This window comes from Podarcis cretensis (genome assembly GCF_951804945.1).
Source record: "Podarcis cretensis genome assembly, chromosome: 2".
Classification (NCBI taxonomy): Eukaryota; Metazoa; Chordata; class Lepidosauria; order Squamata; family Lacertidae; genus Podarcis; species Podarcis cretensis.
Genome location: NC_137171.1, coordinates 28,893,427 through 28,921,407, shown reverse-complemented (window position 1 = coordinate 28,921,407; position 27,981 = coordinate 28,893,427). Strand labels below are relative to the sequence as shown.

Sequence of the window (27,981 nt, the reverse complement as noted above, 5' to 3'; positions counted from 1 at the left end):
ACGCTGTGTGGTGGTGTTGTCGCCGCCGCGGCGAACCAATGCGGCGCTGCCACGTCGCTGTGTGCAAGCGACACAAAAAACAACGCCGCTCATATATACAGTATATGTATAGAGAGAGAGATTATAGAACTGGGAGGGACCCCCGAGGGTCATCTAGTCCGACCCCATTGCAAGGAAGGAATATGCAGTGGTCGAACCTGCAACCTTGGCATTAGCAGCAGCTCGTGCAGTTGATAAAATGGACTCGAGGCCAAGGCGGCTTATTTCGCTGTAACGCACTTGCCACGAGACCCTTCGTCGTCGTCAAGGAAGAGACCTCTGCGCATGTGAAGAGCGCCTTGGCCTCATCACAAGTAGCTGCAGGCAGCCCCCTAAATACCTGCAAAGAGATGTCACTGAGGCTGTAGCATTCAAGGTACTCCTAGGCTCTGTCTTTCCAGGGGAAAAAGCCACTTCTATCTACAGTAAGGCCCTCACGTCACCACCGTCCAAATAAGATGCCATAGCAGAATGTAAGGCAACCGTGGCATCTAGGGCAACAAAGCCTCTTTGTGGTTCATTAAACACTGACAAATTTAGGATGGCATAAGCCTTCGCAGACTACACTCCACTTCAGCACAAAGTTTTTGCTGCAATATATTTGTTAGACTTTAAGGTGCCAGCCATAACACATTTTTGCTTTTGCTGCAGCAGACTTAACACACAACTTCCCTTCTGGAAATGGAAAAAATGGGGGGGTATCTTTTACTTTCAACTGGACTGTAATACAGTAACTGGAATCAAATAATCTGGCTACCCTAAAATTCAGTGCTATAATGCCCCTTTGAGATGATACGGTAGGGTTTCAGCTTCCACAGTACATTATTCCAACTTTCCTCCGGAGAATTTAGAGCAGCATACAGAGTTCTCCCTGCATCCATTTTATTCTCATAACAGTTGTGTGAAGTAGGTTGAACAGAGAGATGGCGACTGGTCTGAGGCCTCCCTCAGCTTCATAGGTGAATGGGTCTCACAAGATTCTAGTCTGTAGCCAGGTGTAGCCAATGTTAAACCCGGCAGATGTAGTGGACTTCAACTCCCACCAGTATGGTCAATGATCAGGGATGATGGGAGTTGTAATCCATAATGTTGGGGCGGAAGCAGTATGTTGTCTAACCCTGCTCTAACCACTGTGCAACACTGGCTCTCAGCTGGCTTTGCGGTGAATCTATACCAGGGATCAGCAACATTTTCAGCTGTGGACCAGTCCACCGTCCCTCAGGCCTTGTGTGGGGTCCGACTATATTTTGAAGAAAAAATAAATAAACGAATTCCTATGCCCCACAAATAACCCAGAGGTGCATTTTAAATAAAAGGACACATTCTACGCATGTAAAAACACGCTGATTCCCGGACTGTCCACAGGCCGGATTGAGAAGGCGATTGGGCTGCATTCACCCCACGGGCCTTATGTTGCCTATCCCTGATTTATATTGTCTCCCCCTTATCTGCTAAGAATTCCGACCTTTGTGTGGGCCAGGGACCTCTCAGGCATTCTGTTGTGACAGATTTGAATTTAATGATTCTCTGGAGCAAGAAGGCAACATGTACAGTAGATGTTCTAACATATAGGTGGCCAATCTGTGACACTGACAGGACATGTGGCCCAGGCAAGAAGTGCCTATGGCACTTCTGGATTAGAAGAGGAGGAACTGCTCTGGGAATGGCACAGAATTAGGCCTCCATTATTGAGTGCTTCTGTCATATGCTAGGATTTCAATTGCACAGAAGGCAAAGCCACTACAAGGCACAGGGAATGCAGGTGGGGAGGAGCTTCATAGGTTACACCATTGTGGCAAAGTCTCACACTCTGGTAAACTTCTACAAAAGATTTACTGGTTCTGACCAGATGGCTGGGACAATATTGTCAGATGGGTAGGATATAAGAAATGTTGTCATTGTTAAATTATTACTATATTATAGGCCTCAGCCAAAATGATCATGAATGCATCCCTCTACACCAGTCCTAAAGATATTTTATTGGAAATAAGCAGGGTGGCTGTGTGTCCTACTTTACAGAGAACAGCACTCTCTTTGGGAAGGCTGTCTAGTCCAAGTCTGATTTACCTATAAGGAACTGTAAAAATGAGAGCATCAGCAGTCCTTAGTCAACAGACCAAATGGGCACACAAGACATCTGGTGTCTTTCCCACCATGGCAAAATCTATTATATAGAAATTATATAATAGAAATTTCTAATTATAGAGATTTAAATATGCAAATTGATGTCTTCTTTTGTGGTGATACAGATTTCTTTTTTGGTAATGTGTAACTGACCACCCTCAAAGTAAGCCTAATTGATTTCAATTAATTTACTTTTAAGCAAGCATGCATATGATTGCAGCCTGAGCCTATAGAAGCAGCTGGGTGTGTACAGAGATAGAGAAGCCAGCTGAAAACAAATATAGATTCAGTCTTTGTAAAATGAAGATTGTCGTTGGCATCAGCCTGTCTCGGGAAACAATGAAGAGCGTGCCTTCGGGATTGAAGTCAAACCACTGGAGAGTTTCAGTGCCTGCTGTGGCTGTAGAGATTGATATGGGAGAAAGACATGTTTTGTTGCAACTGGGGCAGATGAAGGTGCCCAGTTGCGCTCATGCAGGTGTACCATAGCATTTCTTCTTTCTGCACTTCTCCCAGCAGTCATTGTTCCTCTGGTCGCTCCTGTGGATACGCAACCTGTGTGTTCAGGCGCTGCTGTCATCTGCAAGGGATTCCTACACGGCAGAGTTAATGTTGCCCGCCTTCATGTCATGTTTGCAGACATCTTTGGAATGCAGAGTTGGTCTGGCAATGGGCCTGGTGCCTGAAGCCAGCTCTCACAGAGCACATCCTTGGGGATCATGCCATTTTCCATTCTGTGGCCATGACCAAGCCAGCGTAGTCGTCACTGATCTAGGAGTGTGAACTTGCTGGCTATGTGGGCTTGGGAGAGCACATCTTTGTTTGAGACTCTGTCCTACCATGTGATGCCCAAAATCTTCCTGATGCAGCACATATGGAAGGCATTGAGATGTCACTCCTGGTGGGTACAAGTTGCCCACAACTCACTTCCATAAAGTAGCGTGCTCAACACACAATCTTGGTAGACCTTCATCTTGGTATTGGTTGCTAGCATCACATTTTCCCATACCCTTTTGGAGAGGCAAGCCATTGCCATAGTTACCTTGCCAATACCATATCCAGCTCAGCATTTGGTGAAGAAGTTGCTGGTTATGGTAGAGCCCAGGTAGACAAAATTGTCTACCAGCTCAAGAATGTGGTCATCAATGCTGATGCGTGGAGTGTTGTCCACGTCCTGACCCAGCTGATGGTGAGGCCGAACTCCCTGCAGGTTTGGGCAAAATGGTTAATGAGTCTCTGTAGAGCTTCCCCATAGTGTTAATGCTGTGAATCCTTCTGCCTTCTGCTCAATCTGACGTATAAGCGTAAATACAACTGTATGTCACAAAGACATGTCTCCAGTGACCTTCACCCCCATCAAAATCAAACCAGAGGTATGCATTGCCACCCCTGAAATCCCTTAGCACTTGGCAATGGGGTGTGCATAACCATATTTTGTGGAGATAAGGGAAATTGCACAGAGACAAGTATGCAAAGAAAACAAAGCAATAATTATTTCCTTTTCCAGTTTCGTACTATAAGAAGGTTCCACCTTAAGGAATTTTGTATTGCTATCTAGTCCAAGTGCTTTGTCAATAGCTGTCACCACTACGTTGACAGTATGGTCCACATGTGTGCCTCTTCCTTGATCTGGTGTGTTGCTGATTTAATGGGTTTTCCAGTGACAGCATGCCTAAAGTATGTTTGCATGTGCCAGATTGGCCATACGTGCCAGGCTACATCTAGGACCCTGCATGTGAAGAAAGGAAGCACGGGAGGGCTATTGCATTTACTGTGTTCTTGACATGTGTTGCATAGGAGGACTGCGTGATTTGCCCACCAGTGCACAAATACCCCAACTCAGGGACTGCCTCCATGTGTTGCAGTGCTGCCCCAGAACTCCTCCACTACCAAGGGCGTCCCAGGTCACTTCAAAAGGGGGGGCAGTTCCACAAAGAAAGCTTCTTCCTCCACTGAAGTGAATGGAGATATCTGCAGGTGCGCTGGATTGAGAGCAGAGGTTTAATACAGGCTCTTTGCTAGAACCCATATGCAGATGCATAAGCCTGTGTAGCGTGCACATGCAACACACAATTATCTATAATTTAAAACATTCCTCTTTCCCTCCTCTGCTTGGCCTGTGATCTCGGAACCCCACCCTGAACTCCATTCTGTTTTTTTCACTTTATCTGTTTCCGACACATGCCAACAGCTGTTTGAAGTTGCCTCTTGTTCTCCACATCAACAAGGATTGTGTTCCGCCAAAGACTGACAGTGAGTGAGATTTTTATAAACTAGCCAGAATTTTGAAACACTAAAAGGGAGAGATGGGAGTTTGGCAATTGCAGGACTTGTCCTTTGCCTGCCCGCCTGCCTGAGCTTCCCCCCTCCCCCCTCTCCTATTTATATAACCCCCAAAGTCATAAAAATGACAACACATCCAATAGAAGGGGATGGATCTAATTTACCGCCAGCAGCCCTTATAAAACCGCAGATGGGCTGTAGCCTGGGACTTCTCAATTAGATTATATGCTAAAATGAAATTCCATGGATTCTGTCCCAGGCCTGATGGTTAGGGTTAAACCTGGAGTCCCAACTGACGGAGAATCACATGCAAGAGCCAGGGAGCTCTTAGCTCTGCTCAAGCCACCTTGTAATGAGGAGTCTCATAAGCGCATCCCCTCTACACCCCCCCAATACCTGAGTATTGTTTGGCATGGCAAAGGATGCTACAGAATCTGGCCTGCGTGGCACTGCACTTCATGTCCTTTTGTAACAGATGTGGGCAGGACGTTTGTATTCTGTTCTAAGAAGCAGAATAAGAATTATGCAGTAAGGTACTCCACCTTCTATGCCAAGAATGGCACTTTTATAATTCTGCAAATTAGGCCAGTTTATACCACATTTGTGTAAGTTTCATAATTACTTCTGTCATTAGACATAGGGAAGGGGAAAGAACTATACTGGGGATGAAAACCTTTCCCCTGCTGAGCTTTGGATCAGTTATCAGCGTGTCTTCTCAGTCATGAGGACTTCCAACTTGCTTAAAAATTAAATTATATTCTCAGGAGGTTTCATTCTGCACCCAACTCAAAATGCTGTGCTTCTGAGGTGTTGCAGAGGAGACGTGGCTTTTGATTTGCCCATGTATCTGAATATCCAAGAAAATGGGAAGGACTTTATCTAGGAACATAGGGGAACTACCTTGTTCCAAGGCAGACCATTGGTCCAGGTATTCTTCAACCTTTTTCTATGGTAGCGTACTTGCTTTGAATCCAAAAGGTCCGGTTATCTAGTGTCTCCAGTTAAAAAGATCAGGGATCAGGTGATGGGAAGCACTCATCTGTCATGAATCCTGGAGAAAGGTTGCCTGCCAGAAAATGAAATACTGAGGCTGGACACAAAAATAACTTTCCTATGCTCCTAAAATGTGGTGGACACTGAAATGTGCCCGCTTGATCTGCTCCAGGTAGTGTGTTGACAGATTCTCACTCAGTTTTATGGATGCTGGACTTTCAGGGTAGCTTTTTAGGTTATGAGCCAGGTTGGTGCAGCTATTCTCTCCTCCTAACACCTGCCGCTCCTCCCAGAGTTGTCATCCACACCTTTGATTTGTCCATCAGGATTACATGCCAGGATCTAAGAGGACTTCCAAGCTGTACAAGTTAACCTGCCTGCCTGCCCCACATGTAGGCCTACCTGGAAGAACAAATGGCATGAAAAATCTCCAAGGATATCCCCCAGTGTTTCTGCTTGTATTTGCACCTAGGTGCACCTGTTCTGCAAACAACATGAACATAATAGTCATTCAAGGACAGGCAAGAAAAAGCAACAAGGACATTGCTCACTTCTTCTGGAACACTAATGCACACATTCAAGTGCTCCCCCCCCTTTAAATGGTCCTATCCAATGAGCCACTGCACTGCGACTACAGCTTTGAGGATCAATCACGCACGTATTGTTGCTGGCATGAGAGCTGGAATTGGGTCCCTGCAGTAGTCCAATTGCTGACACAGATACTAGGAGGATTGTCACCAGCCAGAATTTTTACTGCCCTCTCCAGAATTTTATGCTCTTGTCCAGTTGCCAGAACTGGGGGGTGCAAAGTCAGAGATAAAAAAAGATCTCACCAAGGCATTATTGCCATTATGGTGCATACAAGTGCTGTTTTGGTACAGACTTCAGACAAAGTGTTGCTTGAGGGCAGTGGCTATACCTATGGGCAGTGACGTAGGGTGGGTTGTCAGCACCAGGGGCAAGGCAAGTAATTTGCACCCCCTAACCCGTGGATTTGCGCCCCCTAACCCCCAGATGTTGCGCCTGGTGCGGCCGGCCCCCCCTGCACCCCCCACGCTACGCCACTGCCTATGGGCCAAAGAAACATGCACATGCTAGAAAACCTGTGTGTTACTGATGCAAATGTATGTACATTGTGCTGCCATATGAAGTGTCATGGTGCCTGTTACTGGGTGCATGTCTTAAGACTGTGTTTGGGTCTGTTGGTTTCCAGGCATCCCAGAGGAGAGCTAGTTTATCTCCTGCTCTATCTAGGGATTGGCAGAGCTTCCTCACAGGTAGTTCAGCATCTGTGGAGTTGCGGCCAGCCCAAGGTGAGGCAGGTGAGGTAGATGCAGAATCCCAGCTTCTGCTGCACAGGAGGGCAATCTTTGCAGGAACAATGAAAAATTCACATCACAAAGGAAAAGCATCCTGCATATTTTGTCTTTTTAAACAAGGATGCATTTTTTTCCTCATAGGAAGAGGAAGGAATCATGAGGGGCTATAGACTTGCTCTTTTTCAAACAAGTCAGCAGGGAAGATACCGTACTTAACAGATCTTTCTTTCTTTCTTTCTAGAAAGTTATTGTCTCTGGTTCCTGGAGTGACTGTGGAAGAACATGAAGGTAAGTTTTCTTTGTTTTTGTTTTGGCAAATACCTCTTTTTTCATCCTTATTCCTCTGCTGGGGGATTCTGTGGTTGGATTTGTAGTAGCCGCGTACAGCAGCCGAAAGTTGTTGCTCTTAATCCACGTTCTGGTCTCATCTTGTGAAGCGTTTTGGCTGTGTCTTGTTGTGGGACAATAATCACTCAGAAACAGTTCGGATAGACATCATGGGCACACTTTGCCCAAGCACTGCTGCTGGAGGTAGTTATCTAATTAAGCTCACACTGTTGTGGAAATTCAGAAAACCTCTAGTTTCCTCACAACTTTTAGCCCCGTTCTCCTCAAGAGGAATACCTTCTGCCTGCCACATCATGGCATATTCCAACCCCTAGGTAAAGGGGACCCCTGACCATTAGGTCAGGTGTGGCCGACTCTGGGGTTGCGGCGCTCATCCCGCTTTATTGGCTGAGGGAGCCGGCGTACAGCTTCCGGGTCACTTGGCCAGCATGACTAAGCCGCTTCTGGTGAACCAGAGCAGCACACGGAAACGCCATTTACCTTCCCGCCAGAGCGGTACCTATTTATCTACTTGCACTTTGACGTGCTTTCGAACTGCTAGGTTGGCAGGAGCAGGGACCGAGCAACGGGCGCTCACCCTGTTGCGGGGATTTGAATCACCGACCTTCTGATCAGCAAGTCCTAGGCTCTGTGGTTTAACCCACAGCGTCCCCCGCGTCCCCTAGGGCCTAGCCGAAAAGCCAAGGACACCAGCCTCCTAATGTTAATTTCAGATGTAACTGACAGCTCATTTGGGGGCAGTGCCGCACATAAGGGCTTGCATTTATTGCTCATTTTTTAAAAAAATGGAAGCTGTTATCCTCAAGTCTCTACCCATGGGCAGGTCCCATAGCAGCACTAACACTGCAGGGGCCCTTGTAAGCAGCTGCAGCTACAGTAGTGGGAGCTGTGAGTTAAAGGAAACTTTCATGTTGACTTTGTTAAGGCTGCAGTCCGATACTCATTACCTGGGACCATGAGCGTAGCCAGGCTGGGGGCCAGCTGTCCCCTCCCCATCAAAGTAAATAAATAAAAATACTAAAAGTAGACAGATTCAGACAGATTTTTCTGAGTGTTTGGGGTCTAAAAAGTAATTTGAAACAACTGCTGTTGAGACATTTCATTCTGAATCTGCTAGACGGAGCCAAACAGAGGATGATGACAGGTAGGAGTCATGCCCTACCGCCAAACATAAATCCTGGCTACGCGCATGCCAGGAACCAAGTCACACTGAATGTAGTTGGGCCTACTTCCGAGTAGGCATGTAAGATTTGCTCTGTATGTGTGATTTCCATTTGGTGTGCCGGCTTAAATGCCTCGAGCGCAGCCCAGAACACCTGGGTGCATGGCCGTAGCCAGGGGGGGGCAGGGAGGGGCAGCTGCCCTCCCATCAATAAAAATCAATAAAAATACATAGCTAACTGAGGTCTGCTCCCCCCACCAACAAAAGGCCTGCCCCCGCTAACCAAAATCCTAGCAACACCCATGCCTGCGTGAACCTACTAAACTCAATTTCCCATGTGCATGTGCGGGCGGTGAAACCCGGAAGTAACCCTTTCTGGTACTTCTGGGTCGCCGCAGGACGTAACCTGAAAGAACGTAACATGAAGCGGACGTAACATGAGGTATGACTGTACTCTGTCTGAGAGGTGACACAAGGAGAAGGGAGCCTTCGTCGTTCATTCTGTTCCATGACACTCGCCTCTGAGCAGTGTGAGACGCCAGAGGTTCCAGGCCCAATTCTCAGGGTTTGGTTTCCTTGGAATGAGGGGCAGTGGAGGCTGTGATATCTTTATGATACATGGTTCATTTACACACATGTACAACCTGAGCCTACAGTGGAGGGCTCGCTTTTCCCATAGCCACAGCCTTGGATTTCAACAGAAATAAAGCATGGCTGTCGCTCTCAGGGCATCCACCTGCTTCCAGCCCAGCTCACACACATCCTCTCTCGCTGTTGTCCTCTTCACTACCAGTCAGGTGATGGAGGGAGCCCACCTATTTGCCCTTTTGCCACAGAGCAACTTCCTTTCCTGTACTTAGGGGCCATTGTGGCCCTTGCCTGGCTAATTCAACAATGGGATCCTCAGTTAGATTTTAACCTTTGCTGGGTCCAGGAATTAGAAGGGACCCAGCGGGCACCATACAGCCTAACTCATTGTAACTCACACCACTACTTTGCTCTTCAACAGATTTTAATAACAGGCAAGTGTCACTTTGTAGTGCGGCATGAATGGGTAAACTGCGGCTCTCCAGATGCTGCTGTACCACAACTCCCATCATCCCTGACCGTTGGCCATGCTGGAAGGAATCCCACAACATCTGGAGGGCGACAGGCTCTCTCTCTTTCTGTTTCTGTGCCTGACCCATTCAAGCTTCTAAATTTGGCTGCTACTGTAAAACACGTTCATAAGCAATAATGCTTTTCACCTGGGCTCTCACTGCATCCACCCTTTCAGATCAAATCCACATGGACGAGCCTCCCCACCTTATGCTGAGTGCTTCTTAAACGTTCCTACATTCTACTTTAACTGTGCCTTCCGCTCAGCGGCAAATGGACAGCCCCAGAATGCACAGAAGTATTTTGTTTGTGCCAACAAAGGAGATAGTGCGTCTCAGCCAGGACTCCCCAAAACTAGTTTCTCTGCTTTCTTTTCTCCCCCAGGCCATGAGAAAAATCCAGACGAAAGGTTTGTGTGCTCATGTACACACACACACACAGTCACACTGTGTCAGATTAGCTCTGCATGAGCCAACTGCACACTCCCACTGGAACAAACTCCATGCCGCTTGTATAATTTGCAGCAATTGCGCTGGCTAACCACAAGAATTTGCTCTACAAAAGGTCTGCAAGGAGGTGGGCCATTTCTGCCTAATTCCCTCCAGGTGCCACTCAAATTCTTGCATCTCAAGATCAGCAGGTCCTGGATTCTTTTTTGCATACTTGTGAGTACACCCTCTCTTATAGTTCCAAACTTACAACACACCGGAGAGTGGAGAGACCACCCTCATTTGATGACAAAAAGATATAAATCCTTTGACCAACCTATAATATATTTTAAGTTACATGATTCTCTCCCCTCCCAAAATTGCTTGCCTTCTTCTATATTCTTTAAAATCCTAGTGGATTTGCAATAGTTTTGCTACGTGACAACAACAATGACTCATACACGTAAAGTGTGGTGCACTAGTGTTTTCCATAGTATTGTAGTTTATGTACTTTCATACATAAACTACAATACGCGGGTGGCGCTGTGGTCTAAACCACTGTGCCTCTTGGGCTTTGCAATCAGAAGGTCAGCAGTTTGAATCCCTGTGAAAGACTGAGCTCCCATTGCTCTGTCCCTGCTCCTGCCAACCTAGCAGTTCGAAAGCATGCCAGTGCAAGTAGATAAATAGGTACCTCTGCGGCGGGAAGGTAAACGGCATTTCCATGCACTCTGGTTTCCGTCACAGTGTCCTGTTGCGCCAGAAGCAGTTTAGTCATGCTGGCCGTATTACCTGGAAAGCTGTCTGTGAACAAACGCCGACTCCCTCGGCCTGAAAGCGAGGTGAGCACCACAACCTCATAGTCGCCTTTGACTGGACTTAACTGTCCATGGGTCCTTTGCCTTACTTTCACACACATGTCTGGAAACTATGACCCAATCAGAGTTACTAGCATTCAAATATGTGTGAACATGGATTATTAAATACACACGTACACACAAGTGTTTCTTTCACACAGCTGAGGGACACCACAACCATAATACTGGTGACCATGCAATTGTTCTAGTTGCTGCTTAATGCTTATAGTTGTCCTTAATGACAAGGCGAAACCTGGTGACATTCTGCAGTTTGGAATATTTTAATATGTTGGGACATAGTCTTGAGCTGAAATTTTGTACAATACCCTGCTATAGTTTTTGCAAACAGTGCCTGGGAAAGCTTTCATTGCTTCTGTCCCCACGACAACATATATTGATTTGCCCATCAGCAGCAAGTAGGACCTCCCAGCTTTCCTTCCTTCCTCCTCCATTCCCAACAAATCGGATTAACAGAATTGACTACCAGGGCCAATTCACACTTTCCCCTTTTGAACTGGATTTAAACGGCTACTTGCAAAAGGGATTGCTTGCTGATAAGCAGCGCAGATGATCAATTAAAATTCCCTCTGTTGGAGCTAATGGGCTTCTTAAACTATAAGTGCATGGAGTTGTCAAGCCCAGACCTTGAGAAAGCTTTAAAATGTGCTTTAAAAATTCACCTGGTATGCGCCTTACTATTACACACACAGCAGCTCCCATTACTACAGCACTATCTGTTTTATGAGACTCTTAAGGGAACAGGAACCCACCCAGAGTCTGAATCTGGAAACCCTGCCAGAGCAGCATCATGACACAGATTCAGAATAAATACAGTTGACACCTCTGTTGTGGCTTCCTAGCAAGGCTTTGTGCCTTCAGCAGCTAGAAGACAAATAAAATGAGTGGGGAAGCCTTTCTTCTTCATTGTGGCCTCCACCTGTTTGACTGCCTATTTTGCAGGTGCTGAAGGCCAGGGAAAAGGCAATCACCACTCTCTGAAAATTAGAGGGTTAATTGGTTTTAAACCTGCTACCCAGGGTGCACTTAAAATATACTTCCCTTCCCTAGTTACCCCAACCTGCTTTCCAGATACTTCAGTTCCTTTTTGTTTTGAGCAACATACTGAGGTTTCTCTATTACTCTTGGACCAACAAGTAAGTAGAGCATGAGAATGGAGAGGAAATGAGCTGAACTGAAGCAACAAGCCCAAAGCGAGGTGCTTTTCCTCTCTGGGAGAGCACAGGGATGGCATTTCTATTAGTGGCAAAGTTGTGTAATTCTAGCAGCTGGAATGAATGGCTTTGCAGATTGAGATGGTAGTCACAGCTGGAGCAATCTTCTTGGGTTCTTTCACTCTTCTTGGTCTCCTACAAAGAGCTGAACTTCTCTCAGAAAGCATGGGCCATTTTTTTTAAAGACCGAGGGCCAAATTCCTTCATGAACGACCTACCTGGGGCCCATCTACCAGGGCCAGAGACAAAGAGAGGCCATGGAGCAAACTTTGTGCCATAGGCCCTGCAAAAGAAAGAGGTTTCTGAGGTGTGTGCATCTCTTCATTGCTCAACCAAGCGAGCCAAAGGTAGGAGGACCACATTTCAAGAATACATTTCAGCAAGGCAAAAGCATGTGAGAATGTGTAGTGTATGGTTACCAGGTTTTTTTCAATGATTCCAGGGACACTTTTTTTTTTTTAAAGCTGAGTAGCAACAGGGAGTCAGTAGTGGAGATGGTGAGGCAAAAGACCCTGGGCCCAAGCATACATGCATATTGTATAAAGGTGCAAAGTCCTTCTTACGAACCCCATGAAACATAAATGCACAGAGTTTTTTAAAAATTGGGCAATGGTCGCTTGCCCACGACTCCCAAGCCTCCCCCGATCAGTCAAAACAAAGGGGGAAGGGGGCAGGAGATCGCACACGACACATCATATGGGGACTTCCGGCAAGGAAAAATGGCGGGCGCCACGGCAGTGAGCAACTCCTGAAGCCAGCCAGAGTCAACTGCGCTACCAGACTGGTTCCGGGCTGCTGAGGCTGCCACTGCCACATTTCCCGGGAACAGATTTGCAAATCTGGGGACATTCTGAGGACGGAATCTGTCCGGGGAAAGATTTGCAAATCCAGGGACTGTCCCCGGGAACGTCTGGTAACCCTAGTGTAGTGACTATATCACAAGGGATGACTATGACTGTGTCTATAGGAGTGGACAGAGTAGTCTGGAGGAGGGGTTTGTGGGTCACATATTTGGGGCCTGAGCCTCAGGTTGCCCACTGGTTGAAAATACAGGGTTTGTCTAGGTCCAGGCATGGCCAAACTTGGGTCTCCAGCTGTTTTGGGACTACAACTCCCATCATCCCTAGCTAAAAGGACCAGTGGTCAGGGATGATGGGAATGGAAGTCCCAAAACAGCTGGAGGGCCAAATTTGGCTATGCCTGGTCTAGGCTGTACCTGAGCTTCTTAAGAACAAATATTAACATTTCTGGTCCTTGGTTACCCCATTTGTATGCCGGGGGAGGGGAGTTCTAACCTGTATGTGTTTGTTTCCATTTTTCCCATGGTTACCAGATGATAGTAAAAAAGAAGAAAAAAGGGGGCCTAACCTGCTTTGTGTGCCTTTAATAGCCGCTTGATCTACTGAAGTGAGAAGCAGAAGCTTTTCACAGAGGGGCACTATAATCTGTGGATCAAGCTGCTGTTCAAGGCGCAGGAGCTAGTAAAACTGTTAGCAATTCTAATTAGCAAATAGGTGATTATGCTGTGTAGTTTTAATCTGCTTCTGCTTATGCAGAAGGGAGAAGAAACATGGTAGGTACTGAAGCTGCAGCTACCAATCACTGCAAATACTGCTCTGCCTCCCTGTTCCCACCTCCATACCTGAGATTTCTCCAGGTATTTCCCACATACTTTCAAAGTTTGTGGGCAAACCCCCCCTTTCTTTCCACCCACCTCCCGCAAGGAAAGCAGAGATTCTTAGAACGCTGAATGTTGTGACCTGCTTGGTGCGGTTGTAGGTTGTATACACAGCCCAGGAGGCTATCTGCAGCCGTACCTTTGTAATTCTGAGGGGTGGAAACTGCCTCTGTAAGAATGAATTGTTAAATGGGCCCACTTTCTAGGTGTGATCACACAAAATGTGCCTTCAGACGATCACTATTTTGTTGGAGAGATTCATGCGCATCCACAGAATTTAGGTTTACTCAATTGAAGAGGATTGCAGTGCTTTGTAGGCCTGGCACAACAAACTTAAAAAAAACAAAAAACAAAACAAAACCCCACACCAATTATGTTTTAGAGTTAGGGAAAGTGACAGAGACACACACTTTAAAAAGTGTGGGCTGAATAAACAGTCAGCAGCCAGACATATAAGCAGCCTGAAAGATGAATGCTCATTGTTTTATAACATTCCTGCAAACAGATCAGAATGCTCAGTAAAGACTGGGCATAGTCTAACCTCCGCATAATCAAACCAGGATACATGCTCAATAAACAGGCTGTCTGGAGGAGCCCTTGGTTATATGCAATACTGTATACTCTACTGCAGAATAGCCTAGGTTGGCATCTCCCAAGCCAGCCAGGGACTATGGGGGACAACAGACAAAGTCCTTGGTGTCAAGCTCTTTTTGCCTTATTAGGGGCAGGTGCCAGTGTTTCTTGCATGAATAATTAAGCCTGCCTCATTCCTGATTGCTTTGCAATATTAAAAACTAATTGCCACCAACTTTATTGATCAGAGTGGCTTGTGACTGCCATTATTCTGTGGCCTCCAACCACTGGCAGGAGATGTCATTTGTCTTGATCACGGAGCGTATTGTGTAGCTTGAACCTGCTGAGAAGTGTACCCACTTGCCCAAATCTGCAAGGAAAGAGGAGCCTCATCTCCCAGGGTTGGCCAATATTGGGAGGGTACAAAAAGCCCTCCTCTCTCTCCCACCTGCAAGAGAAAAATGGCCACCACAGGAAGCAAGCAGCTCTGTCAGCCTGGGACTTGCCACCCTCCCCGGTGCATTGGAAATAAGATTGCCAGCTGATCCCCACTCCCAAGCAGGGTTCTTCTACTTCTTAACAGTCACATGATTGAAATTCAACATCAGAAGCTATCCACATCATGGTAATACAGCAGTGGGGCTTCTGCTCCTGTGACCCGCCCACCCCTTTATTGGGTGTTTTTCATACAGCTGTTAAATGCAATAAAGCCCTATTGTACACAGAATGTGGCAATGCTTCTGCCGGATCAAGTTGACTGAGAGGGACATTGTACCTGTGTGTGTTGTGGCTGCCTTTATGTGTCAGTGAAACAGAGGAGTCCCAGAAGTGTGGCACTGGCGGAAACTTTGAGATTTCATCCTTTAGCTTCAGTTAAGTTGTAGGCGCAGCTTCTCTAGGCTGTTCCTCCTCTGATCCTTTTGGGCATCTTCTTCCTGCCTGCCTGCTACCATAAGCAAGCAAGAGTGCCACAGAAAAGGTGGACTAGGTGTGAAGACCAAAGGAACAAGGAAGGAAGAGATGGAAGAACTGCATTTTTCTGGTTTGTTGGTTCAAGGAAAAAATTAGTATCTAGAAAGGAGAATTCCTGGATGCCAAGATTCAAGTTTGGGGCAAGTACCCTTTAGTGAGAGAACCCTAGTGGAGATTTAAAATCACAAAACATGCAGCAAAGTTAAGCATGTAAATATAGGTTGTTGGACTTTAAAATATGCCTCTGTGAATTCCAAAACTTCCCTCTTCCCCTAGCATAGAAAAAGACCATGTTTGCGAAGTTAAAAATTGTTTACTTACAAATTCTCCCATGGTTCACGTTTTTCCATACAGCATTCAGAAAAGGTTGCATAAGCAGTAAAACCTGGCTTAGTTACAGTAGTGAAAGTTCCTAAATTACTGGTATGAGAACTCAAAAGTGGCTTGTGAGAGCCATGCAATCTGAACTGGAGCAACCAGCTCAAGCCTCTTTATATGCTGAGCTTATCAGGTTGACAGGAGGTTGAGCAATAGGCTTGCTTACCCATTTCCTCCCGAGGTAAGAGGAAGTGACCTTGCTAGGTCTGGCAGGGCAGCTTGCTCTGTTATTAACCCCTTAATTAGACTTAAGTATGTTGCAGGTGGCGCTGTGGGTTAAAGCCTCAGCGCCTAGGACTTGCCGATCGAAAGGTCGGCGGTTCGAATCCCTGCGGTGGGGTGCGCTCCCGCTGCTCGGTCCCAGCGCCTGCCAACCTAGCAGTTCGAAAGCACCTCCAGGTGCAAGTAGATAAATAGGGACCGCTTACTGGCGGGAAGGTAAACGGCGTTTACGTGTGCTGCGCTGGCTCGCCAGAGCAGCGATGTCACGCTGGCCACGTGACCCGGAAGTGTCTCCGGACAGCGCTGGCCCCTGGCCTCTTAAGTGAGATGGGCGCACAACCCCAGAGTCTGTCAAGACTGGCCCGTACGGGCAGGGGTACCTTTACCTTTTTATGTTGGTTAGTTTTAAAGCTAAAATGCAGTCTGGCAAACTTAGATTGACATTAATCAACCCACTACAGTGCCCAAGTCCTCCTTCAGACACGGGATTGTCTCTCTGTGTGTGTTTTGCAGGCCTCTGGTGCTTTTAACACCTGCATGGAACTGGGTTATCTCAAGAACCCTTTGCTCCTATATCGGGGGCAAGGAACATTTTCTAAGGCCAGAGGCAAAAATATTGTTGGAGCAATATATGCAGCTCTTACCTTTGTACAGCAGGCTGCATTCTGGTCATACAAAAGCAAGACGTTTTCACATGCACATCTCTTCATCTTCCATCTAAGCAAGCAACTGTTCAAGAATACATCCCAGCCAGGCAAAAGCAGTTGATGATGGTGTGAAGCAAGGGAATGTAGCCTGGGGAAAATCCTGAGGGGTCAATGGAGAGGCCTGGACAGCCCCATATTATATGAACCTGACTGGGCATTGAGGTCAGCATCAGATGACATGTTTTCCATACGGTCATTGCAATACATCTGATAGATGATTTCAGGAGGCAGGGCCTTTTTGTTGCCAGCCCCAAAGTTATGGAATGTCTTCCCTATGGAGCTCTGCAAGCTTCCCATTATTTTTCCTTTTAGTCATTTTTAGCCATTGAACACTTTTAAAAACCCCAACAATTCTGCAGACTTTTAATTTTCAAATAATATCGCGCTTTTAGGAGTTTTAAGCTTGGCTGTTTTCAACTCGTTTGATTTATAAATGCTGCTATTTTAGTGTTGTACATTATTTTTAATCATTTTTTTTAAAAAAAATTAATTCCCCTGCAAACTGTTTTAAATGCCTTTTTAGAAAAGCAGGATAAATAATAATGCAAAAAAATATTGTCGAACAAAAATTCCGCTTTTCTCTCCCGAATCTTTGCTTATCGCACAGCTGTTCAAGCCCTATTTGGGGCACTGCCAAAATCAGTCAGGCAGCTGGTCTCCTCCTCTTTCTGCTGCACTCTATGCCAGTTTACTGAGAAGTATATGCACCACCGTATTTAATGGGACTTACAGGTGTCTTAGGACTGAAACCTTAATCACTGCAGCCTTAATCATCCATTGCATTGACTGTGAGGGAGTTTTCCTAGCATCAGCAGGAACGTGAAAGTGAATGCTGTACCTGAAGCGTGGCCATACAGCACCTACAAGAGAGAAGAGGGTTCAGCTCTGCCCTCCTTTTTCCTGGGTCTCCTGCACTTTGTTAACAGGTGTATAGCAAGCAGAAATTCAGAGGAGTAAACAGAATTACTGAACAGGGCAATTCTACTACATGGAGAGTTCAGGGGAGCCAGGAATAAAGTTCTTCCGAAGGGCGGTTGGATCAGTCTGGAACCAAACAGGGCACAGAAAACTTGTGATCAGGTTGCTTTAATTGTTTTTACATTTCAAAGCAGATGCAGGGATCTGAAGTTTTGATCAGAGCATCAATGCACTGTGTGTGTTTAACCCTCCCCTCGAGCTCTTTTCCCCATATAATGTGCTTATCTCAAACTGTACTGTATCTGCGATTCACACCCACTCACCCTGCCTACACAAAGTTAATGTCAACCTGGTGGTGGAGGAATTTAGATCAGGGAAGCGAGGGTGGAGTAAAAAATTAAAACGCCATCTCCTTCAACGCACAAGCTGCTGGGTGCTCAGATTCTGTTAGCAGAGCAGTTTTAAAGTTGTTGTTGTTGTTTATTTAAATCAGGATCCCATCATGGATTTTCCACATCCCATCTATTTTGGTCCAATACTCAAGTGTCTTTAGAGGAACCTGTTTGCATGCGGATGAGAAGAAGTTAAGCCTTATTTCTGTGGAGTTTGTTATATAGTGGAGACCGAGGCCATGTACCTTTTGCACAAAAGGGACGGGAGAACTTTTGCCATTCGTTTTGCTGCATTTGTCTCCCTGGCTCTCCTCCTTTTTCAATAGTTATTTTTGGCCATTGCCCACAGTGGATGCTTCAAAAGATAATGGCAGCCCAGCTGGCTCAGACCAGAGGACCGTGTGGCTCAGCCGTTCCCAGTGGCCCATCAGAGGGACTCACAAGCAGGATGCGACTGGAATCGCACTTGCCCTCTTGTACTGCCCAGCATATTGCCTCTGATCCTGCAGGTCATATATAGTCATCACGACTGTGAGCCACTGATAAATAACCTTATACTCCATGAATTTGCCTAACTCAATTTAAAGGTGTCCCAAGTTGCAGGCCATCACTTCTTATAGTACATAGCTGTCAACGTTTCTCCAAACATTGCAGCCTTTTCTTGAAGAGAAGTTGCTCCAACCCTCTCCATCATTTTGGTTGTTCTTTCCTGTACCTTTTCCAGCTCCAGTACTCCTCTGGATAGGCAACAATCAGAACCGTACACACCAGAGGCTTGTACAAATTCATTACAATTACGGGCGGTTTCCCAGTTTTCTTTCCAGGTCAGCCACCGTCAGTTCAAACGCCCATCAGTTCCCATGAGAAGTTGGATATTCCGTCCCAATGTGCATCACCTTACACTTACATTATATTGAACCACATTTACCATTTTAAAACTTACTCGTCCTGTTTGGAGATATCATTTAGGAGCTCCCTCGTGACCCCTTTTTGTTTTTGCACCCTGAATAATCTGGAAGTCCATCACCAAACTTGGCACACTTGTTTCCAGATCGTTTATGAACAAGTTAAAAATAAGTCTTGATACAGATCTTTGAGACCCTACTTTCTATCTCTCTCAATTTTTGCGACTGTCTACTTCTGTTCTTTAGTTTGCCAATCCATAAGAGGACCTGTCTTATTATCCCAGGAACAATAAGTTTATTCAGATGTTTTCAATGAGGAACTTTTATCAAATGTTCAAGTACATAATGTGTATTGGGTCACCCCTGTCCACATGCTTATTGAAACTCTCAAAGAACAAGTCCAAAACTTCAGTAAGACAGGACTTACCTTTGCAGAAGTCATGTTGGTTTTTCTTTCAGAAATACTCGTTCTTTAGTATGCTTGATAATTTTATCTTTAATAATGCTTTCCATCAATTTACCCGGAACAGACATTAAGCTAACAGGCCTGTAATTTTCTGGATCCCCCTGGATCCTTTTAAAAATGGATGTTATATTGGCCACTTTCCAGTATTCAGATATGAATGCTGTTCCTGGAGACAAGCTAGGTATTTTTTGTTAGAAGATCAGCACTTTCACATTTTTAGAACTCTTGATGGAATACCATCTGGAACTGGTGATTTGTTAAAATGTTTAATTTGTAAATAAGCCTGGAACTTCATCTCTTCTCACCACTGTTCATCTTTACTGTGAGATACACAGGGCAGATATCCAGCTTGCCTCCCTACCCATGAATTATATTGTAAATATTCCTTAAATTGATACTTTTAAAGTTTTTAGTGACAGGCCCCTCAAATTCATTTTCTTAATTCCTGTCACTTGCATTTCATAGGCCCAATTTTGTTTTCATTTGGGCAAGACTTCAGTTTTCTGAAGGACCCCTTCTTATATCTTCAATAGCTTCCTTAACTCTGCTCATTAACCATGCAGGCATTCTCTTGGACTTGGTAACTTTCCTGAGCTGTGCCTATCTTAGCAGAGCTTCTACAGGTAGTCATTTTATTTTCTCACCATGCCCCAGATGTTGCATTATTCTGGTGTGTTGGAGGGTTAAAAGTGACTCATGCCACTATTTTTATTTTTTATTTTATTTTTTGAGATGGCAACCATTGGTTCCTCACAAAGTCAAGGGATACTGCAGTTTCTGGGGCATGGTAAGTAAATATATGGATGGTGGCCATAGACAGCCATAAAAAGAAAAGAGAGCTTTGCTGCCACTGTCACTAGAGACACCCCCCTCCCCCAGAAATAGTGATTTGATCTTCTGTGCCTTTTAGTAATACAGTAATGGAATTCAACCCACGGAGCTCTATTTAGCTCCGTTTTTCATTTATTCCAAAATGATTACACACCTACTGTAAAATAGCAGCGGTAAGGCTCTCCTGAAACCAATGGGCAAGTTAGGTAATCTGTCTGTAAACCCTGATGTGGAAAAATAAACCCCCAAATGTCTAGAACTGGCGTTGGTCATATATTTCTGAGCCCAATATCTGCCCCCTTGGGGGAAAAAAGCCTAGAAAGTTGCAGTTTGAACTATTTTTTCCTCAGTTCTTCTCTTGCCATCTAAGGTGGCAAGCATGCCATGGAGAATAGAGAACGATGAAGGTTCTTGAGTAGCCAGGATGATCCAGAAAGCACATAAATTATATGATCTTCTAAAACACAGATTTGCTCTGGAGATTATTGGTTGCCTCTTGTCCAGCCAGAAATGAGTAAAACTTGGGAGGGAGGACATGGCTGCTGCAGCAAATCTATTTCACATGCACAGCTTCTTCCAAAGCTCTATGTAGGACTTGCTGCAGGCTCTATGCCCTCCACTTATGGAGACAACTTGCACAGGATCGTTTGCAGAATAACTGGAAGCTTAAGTCTAGCAGAAGATCTATACAAAGCTCTGGCTCCTGACCCTCCTTATCCCATGATCCCGATGCGTGACATGTGACTCACAGCACTGAAAAGAACACATTGAAAATATAGATATAGCTACATTAGCAGTCCCCCCAGGAGCTCAGTTTACCTCTCTTTTTTTGGATCTCTCCTTGGACTGCAAAAAAAAAGAAAAAAAAAAGAAAAGGTTGTCAAGCATCTGTCACAGAACTGGTGGGATGCAGCCGGATATTTAGCCTATCCCATATTGCAAGCAGCAGCCATAAAACTTATTTTCTCCGGGCTGTGTAAAATTCATCTGCTAGTATACTGTCCAGCTACTTTGGTTGGATGGGTTCTCTCTTAATTATTTTCTGGTGGAATGTTGCCTTTATAATTTCATGTAAGATTACTGAAATATCGCAAGTGCCGTTTGTTCTCTAACCCAAAGTGTCTGTTGCAAGGACTGCTTAAACAGGAACATGTCAACTCGATAATATCTATAGATCTGTGCAGGTAGGCATAAGCCAAAGTACATTCAGCTCCCATGAGAGTGACAGCTTCTTCTAAACGTTGTAATAAATTAGGTACCTGCATCCGTTGTACAAGTCCCATTGAAAAGAATGAGATTTGCCCATGAGTGGATGCATGTGATGGGCCTGTCCCATCCATTCATTGCAGCGGGGCTTGCACACAAAGCTCCTTTAATGAAATTATACCTTATGTGAAAGGGTCAAGTGTCCAAAGAAGTCACAGGTAAGCTGTCTTATACAGTACCGAGTAAGATTGTTGGTTTATCTAGCTCAGTTTGGACTACACTGATAAAGAAGAGTTTGGATTTGATATTCCACTTTATCACTACCCGAAGGAATCTCAAAGCGGCTAACATTCTCCTTTCCCTTCCTCCCCCACAACAAACACTCTGTGAGGTGAGTGGGGCTGAGAGACTTCAAAGAAGTGTGACTGGCCCAAGGTCACCCAGCAGCTGCATGTAGAACAGATAGCCAGGGTTTCTGATGAAGTTTCCCCAGCCTTAGCTGGAGATGCCAAGGAATGGACATTGGATCTTTTCCTTGCAAGGCGTGTGTTGCTTTACAGCTAAGCTATGGACCTAAACCAAAGCTAGGAATATCCCCGACCCCGAGATACAGAGACCAGAATACTAGATCCTGATTTTATAATAATATATATAATCTTCTCTTTAACAGGAGCATATTAACATCCGCAGACATTGTCAGAATAATTATCATTAGAATAACAATAATAATAATAATAATTAATAATAATAATAAAAAAGGGTAGGAGGGAACGGGTGAGGGGAGTCTATAATACACAGTCTTGTGAGGTCAGCGTGGCCTTTCGGAGCCTGCGCTGCCGTGGCCTTCAAGTGCCCCCTTCTGTATTTACATGCTTGCCTGGCATCCGCGCCCCCAGCTAAGCTGGAGGGAAAACAGTGCATCGAACACAAAATAAAACCCATCAAATAGCCCCCTTACCCTCCCACCCCCGTAAAACCTGCCTCTTTCTTTTTTTTTTGTCTCGTTTGCTTCTTTTTCCATAAAACTTCCCGTCAGAAATACACTATTTACACACGAAATAAATAGAGCGGTAACCTGATTTGTGTTTGGCCTGCGGCAAACAGTCAGAGGTACTAGGGAAAGTATGGCTTGGATTCAAATCTGTACAGAGCCGTGTGGGGAGCCGGGATCAGCCTGCAACCCCGGGGCATGGCAAAGCCGGGAACCTTGCATATTTTAGGGCCTTGCATCCAACGGGCTGGAAACGGTGAGAGGAGATGGGCCCCCTTGCCACTGTCCCTTGGCCCTCCTATCCACCCACCCCGCCAGCCGTTTTCCGGCCCTGGAGCAGTGGTTGCATCCCGCAGTCTCAGCATAAGATGGGCACGCCGTCTGCAGTCACGAGCCGGCCTGTGGTGGGGTCGTAGCTCCCTGCCAGGTAGTAGAGGTCTTGACGGTCCTGGTATTTCTTGCTGCGTGTCAGCTGCTCGTAGTGTTCACGTTCTACCACCTGGCATTTGTGCGAGATGGTTTGGACGTCGTTCTCGTCCTCATGGCACGACTGGTACAGCGCGTTCTGCAAGAAGGCCACATGTCAAAATATTGCACCCCAGCCTTGTGTTTTTTGCAAACAAAAGGGCCGATGCGCGGACCCCAGGACCAAGTCCTCTGCAAGAATTGTTGTTTGCCAGTCTGCATGCACCCGACATTGTGGGAATTCAATCACTTTTCAGCTCAAAGCAACAAGAGATATAGAAAGCTGGGGTGCACACATTCCAGAAATCTCCCTCCCAGTGTGGTAGCATTAGCCAATTAGATTACAGTGCTACCTTGGTTCTCAAACATACAGTCATACTTCAGGTTACAGATGCTTCAGGTTGCGTGTTTTTGGGATACGGACGTGCCGAAATGCAGAACTACCGGAACGGGTTACTTCCGGGTTTTGGCTTCTGTGCATGCACAGAAGCAGCGAATCGCAACCCGCACGTGCACAGGCGCGGTGCTGCGGGTTGTGAACGTGCCTCTCGCATGGATCACGTTCGCAACCCAAGCGTCCACTGTAATCCGTTCCAGTAGTTCATTCAACTCCTGAAACTGTTTGAAAACCAAGGTGCGGCTTCCGATTGGCTGCAGGAACTTCCTGCACTTAAGCAGAAGCCGCATCAGATGTTCGGCTTCCGAAAAATGTTCGCAAACCGGGACACTTCTGGGTTTGTGGCGTTCGGGAGCCAATTTCTTCGACACCTAAGCCATCTGAGAACCAAGGTATGGGGCAAGTTCAACCAGCTTCCCCAGAGCTTGCTGGCCCTCCACTCCTGGCTGCACATGGGATAGCAGGTGATCTCCCACTGGATCCCAAACTACCAGCAGCCCATCCTTACTTTAGTTCAGAGCATGCTTTGTGTTGCTTCGTATAACTGTAGAGTTGGCAGGGGCCACGAGCGTCATATAACCAGAACCCTCTGCAATGCAACTATCTTTTGCCCAACACGGGGGTCGAACCCACGACCCTGAGATCAAGAGTTTTTATGCTCTTACCAACTGAGCTATCCCAGATACTACTAGTTCAGCCACACCCTGTGTCTGCCTCCCCCTCCTCCCCCCCCACCTAACTCTCGCTTCCAAATTTCGCTTCCAGCACTTTCTGGCCTCTCACCTTGCCATCGCTATGTCGCTTGCCCAGCTTGGTCTCCTCAGGATGGTAGAACCACTTTACTTTGACAACCATGTTGCTGCCCCAGGATTCCCACATGCTCTCGATGCGGCCGATGTACGGCAGATGGGGTCGCCCGGCTGACAGGAAGACAGCACAGTCACCGATGCGCAGAGTCTCCTTGCCCCGTACAATTGCCTTGTAGAACAATTTCCGTGCTTTCCCCTTCATGCCACGACGCTGCAGGGAAGGGCAGAGCATGCTAAGGCACAGTAAACAGGGGCCTGCGTCTTGCATAGGGTCCCCACCACCACCCCGCTTTCCTACATGCCCTGGTGGGGTTCTGCCACCTACGGGATTCTGACTGTTGCCACGGAAACAAAGCCCTGCGTGTCAACAGCAGAAGATGCCCTCCGCAGCCTGTAGCAACGGAGCGTAAGTGAGGGGCCCACTCTGGATCAAAAGCAAGCTTGGCTTTAGCGAGAATCCCTGGGAGAGGCTAATCAACAAAAAAACCCAAATGGGGTTGCCAGGCATGTTTTTATGCCCTGCGAGGTACGGGTGCCCAGAAGGGCCATATTGACATGGAACGCAGCCTAGGAACAAGACACACAGAACATGGCTGGTGCCTGACAGGGAGCAAGATAACCGAGTGTGCGGAAGAGAAGCAGCTCGTTCCCACTGTACCCACCAGAGCTTAAATGCAGACCCAGCCCATGCCTCAGGAGAAAACTGGCTCCTGCCAGCCACTCGCAGGAGGGTGCTAGCCGTTATGAAACCTCGGCCGTGTTCCCACAAATGCAGAAGCGCTTACAAAAAATTGGCTGCTATTGCAGATTTCCTGTGTGAAGTATCTGGGACAACTGAATGCCAGTTAGTAAAGACAGTGATCCCTCGCCAACCTGGAGGATTCGGTGACCGCCGATGCACAGCAGCGAGCGCCACTCTAATCTTTGTGGGGCTCAGGAAAGCCCCAAAGCCTGTTTTGCAGCCCAGTTCTGAGCCTGTCTATGTGGTTAAGTGTTCACTTGGATGTACTTCTGAGCAAAGTGTGCCCGAGATGGGCAGCACAAGCATCCTAATTGATTAACCTGAGGCTGAAGTGTAAAAACAGGAATTCATGGTTCTTTTATCACCAAAAAAAAAAAAAAGAGAGAAAGGGAACTTGGGTCTTTCCGCCAGGTCAGTTACAGGAAGGCAGTATGAAGAGCGGAGAAGGAAGCCTCCCAAGTTTAGCCTATCCTCCTGTTGAAAGGCACAGAAAGACTTATGAACCGCTTCCTCCTACCATTTCCTTGCAGCTCTGTCACAATAGCTCTTGCCAAAACAAAACCCCATTGATACAGTTTTAACAACCAGACAAAGCAGATTCAAAACCATTTCCCTTAATTTGCATACTATAGTACAATCACACCATATGGCATAGAATATTTTATTTTATATATGAGAACATGAGCAATGTTCTAAAAAGCTCCGATGGACTGGCATCCATTTCCCATACCTGAGTGGGATTCCCAGACCACTTCCAGAGCTGGCGTGCTGGCAGGAAAGCAGAGATCTTTGGCCGGTTTTCCACCGAGGGCAGCCTCTGCCGGCGGGAGAACTCTTTGGCTTTGGAGAAGCTCAGGGCCTCCTTGCGCCTGAGCTTGCCCTTGGCCCCAGCGCCAAAGCACCTCTGCAGGGTGCTGCCCTTGGAGCGTAGGGCTTCGGACTGGGACAGCAGGGCTGGGACAGGGTGCGTCAGGCAGGTCTGCACAAGCAAGGTCGAGTCCTCGTCGTCGGAACTATAGGACGAGTCATTGTCGGATGAGCAGAGGCTGGACGTGGAGCCCGAGCCCGAGCTGGAGGAGGTGGATGATCCGGAGGACGATGACGAGACGGAAAGACGTGTCAGGAAGCGGGAGGGGACACTTCCTCTCAGGTCGTCCACCTCATCTTCATCCATGTCTGAGTAGGAGCTGTGACAGTCACTGTCGCAGTGCAGACCGTACTCCGTTTGACCCGTGTACTTGCGCAGCGCCAGCCCCATGGGCAGCGATGTGCTCTTCTTCTCCTTGATCCCCAAGGCCGGGTGAGCATAGCCGTGGCCGGGCAGCGAGCCAAAGTCCTTGTCGTTCATCAGCAAGGCCTTGCAGTTTTTGTTTTTGGGTGACGTCACGCCCTCGTGGTCCAGCTTGACCAGGTACTCGCCGCCCATTTTCCGGCGCCCTCCCTTGCCCATCTCGACATCCAACCGCTCGGCCTTCTTGGCACGCAAAAGCTTCTGGGTGCACGGCAGAACCAGGCCGGCGCTTCCAAAAGCTGAGTAGGAGTTGGCAATGCGGCTGAATGAGTCTGAGCCAAAGCCGTTGCCAAAAATGGGGGCAGCCACGCTGTGCACAGGGAAAAGCACCTCCTTGGTCCGCAGCTTCTTGCTGCTGCCGTTGAGCTGGAAGAGGTTCTGCCGCATCGCTGTGCTCTTGCTGGAGGTCTTGCGCTTGTTCTGAGCCACAGCTGACCAGCTCAGCAGAGGGCTGGCACGGCGGCCCAGGAAGTGATCTCCAGGCAGGGCTTTTGAAGTTGGGTGCAGCAGGTCAGATTTACCTGGTAGGAAAGGACAGGGTCAGAGAAATACTGGTGGGGGCTGCCAACTGTGCTAGCAAACTGTGTTTAATCTTCCTATGTCCTTCCCCCATGCAACTGCTTTCATTTATTCTTGCCGGGGGGCCTGGTCAGATGGGTTGAGCCGATAAGAACTACAGCAGACCCTTGGGTTACGTTACTCTTGAGTAACGTAAACTTCGGGTTGGGAAAGTGGCAAACCAGGAAGTATTTTTCCGGGTTTCACCGCATGCGCAAAGCGCTCTATTGCGGTGGATTTTTCGGGCTGCACATGGACCCTCGGAACAAATTAAATTTGTATCCAGAGGGTCCACTGTATCCTCTTATGTATGTTTTAAAAAAAAGCCGTCCAGAAAGGGGTGGGGAATGAAATGGGTGTTTAAAAAAGTAGATACTACATAGGTAGCAATCACAGTTAGATGAGCGCCACAGATCCTGCAAGTGTCTGACTCGGACACTGTCAAAGTATTTCTGCAGAATGGCAAAAGGCAGGAAGTAGCAGCTCTCACTGTTCAGTCACTTCTCCCTCCCCAGGAATCCATGACACAGCCCACCAGCACCCCTTGACGTGCAAACCATTCTCATTTGGCGGAAGAAATGCTGAGAGACAGAGTGAAGCCAAAAGAAGGGATCTGCTTGTTAGGATCTCCCATGTGTCCAGTGTAGGGTGCATTGACCTCACTTCTTTTTGCCCTTAGTGACATCAATATATAGGCACATAATTACGTTGTCCCTTGGAGTATATTGTCCCTGATTGGCTGGGATCTCCTGAGGAGGAATGAAATGGAGAGGGGACCGAGGGGAGAAGGCAACTGAAGCAGCAGCAATGGTGGTGGTGTCTTTGAATAGTGATGAACAACCATGAAAAAGGTTGGATTTGGGGCAATTGCAGTCTAAAGAAGAGTAAAATGTTTGGTACAGAGTTCAGAGTTCACCAGGTTTTGTTTATAACTCTATTATACCTTGGTCTATCTCCCTTTCCTGGTGTTCCATCCCCAACTGATGTCCATCAACGCTTTGTCAGGGTTCATGAACCCTGGTCCACCTTTTATGGTGCTGCTTCATTTTGATGTTTACACACTGCTCTTTCCATAACTCAGATGGGCTGCATTTTTTGCAGGTAGGGATCCAAGTATTTCTGGATTACATAATGGACCTGGAGCAAGGAACCAGCTATATTTTGTAATTTTATAAGCTATGTGACTTATAAGCTGCTCAGTATATCTTTTTTTTTTTTTTACATGATCTGTGGTGTTTTATGCATTGTGACTTTGCTGTTATTTTTACTGATTACAGTCCAGTAATGATTTGTTGTGGTTTTTGAGGTGTGACTTTCTGTTTGATTATTATTTGCTGATATGTTAAGGGTTCCTTTTATTGTTCAATATTGTATTTGAAACAGATTATTGACTATTGCATTAAGCCGCTTATTTTTACAGTCATATTTTTCGTTATGATTTGCATTGGATCAGATTGTTTATAGGACGTGTGATCTTTGTTGCATATTTTATCATTTCTATGGCTTGTGAACTGCCTTGCATGTAACAATGTAGAAAAGCGGTGTACATATTAAAAAGGAAGTTTCTGTTTTGCTGCAAAGTTTTACTGGGTACTCT

At 46.5% G+C, this 27,981-nt stretch overlaps 1 protein-coding gene and 1 long non-coding RNA gene across 8 annotated transcripts in view; one reads left to right on the top strand and one right to left on the bottom strand.

The window, feature by feature from the left end:
- The first annotated feature begins 4 nt into the window (after positions 1–4).
- LOC307210136 lies at positions 5–27,964 on the top strand. Its single transcript, XR_013835859.1, has 3 exons — positions 5–464; positions 7,000–7,046; positions 27,486–27,964. It is a non-coding gene; the product is annotated as an uncharacterized lncRNA (long non-coding RNA).
- Positions 21,764–27,981, bottom strand: part of BAHCC1 (BAH domain and coiled-coil containing 1) — a 118,072-nt gene continuing 111,854 nt past the window's right edge. For all 7 annotated transcript variants that reach the window (XM_079965314.1, XM_079965317.1, XM_079965313.1 and 4 more), the window contains 3 exons: positions 25,266–26,347; positions 23,768–24,004; positions 21,764–22,687 (listed from right to left, as the gene is read on the bottom strand). In XM_079965314.1, the coding sequence (XP_079821440.1) occupies positions 22,481–22,687; positions 23,768–24,004; positions 25,266–26,347 (1,526 nt within the window). In that variant the 3' untranslated portion in view covers positions 21,764–22,480. The remainder of the gene's footprint in view (positions 22,688–23,767; positions 24,005–25,265; positions 26,348–27,981) is intronic.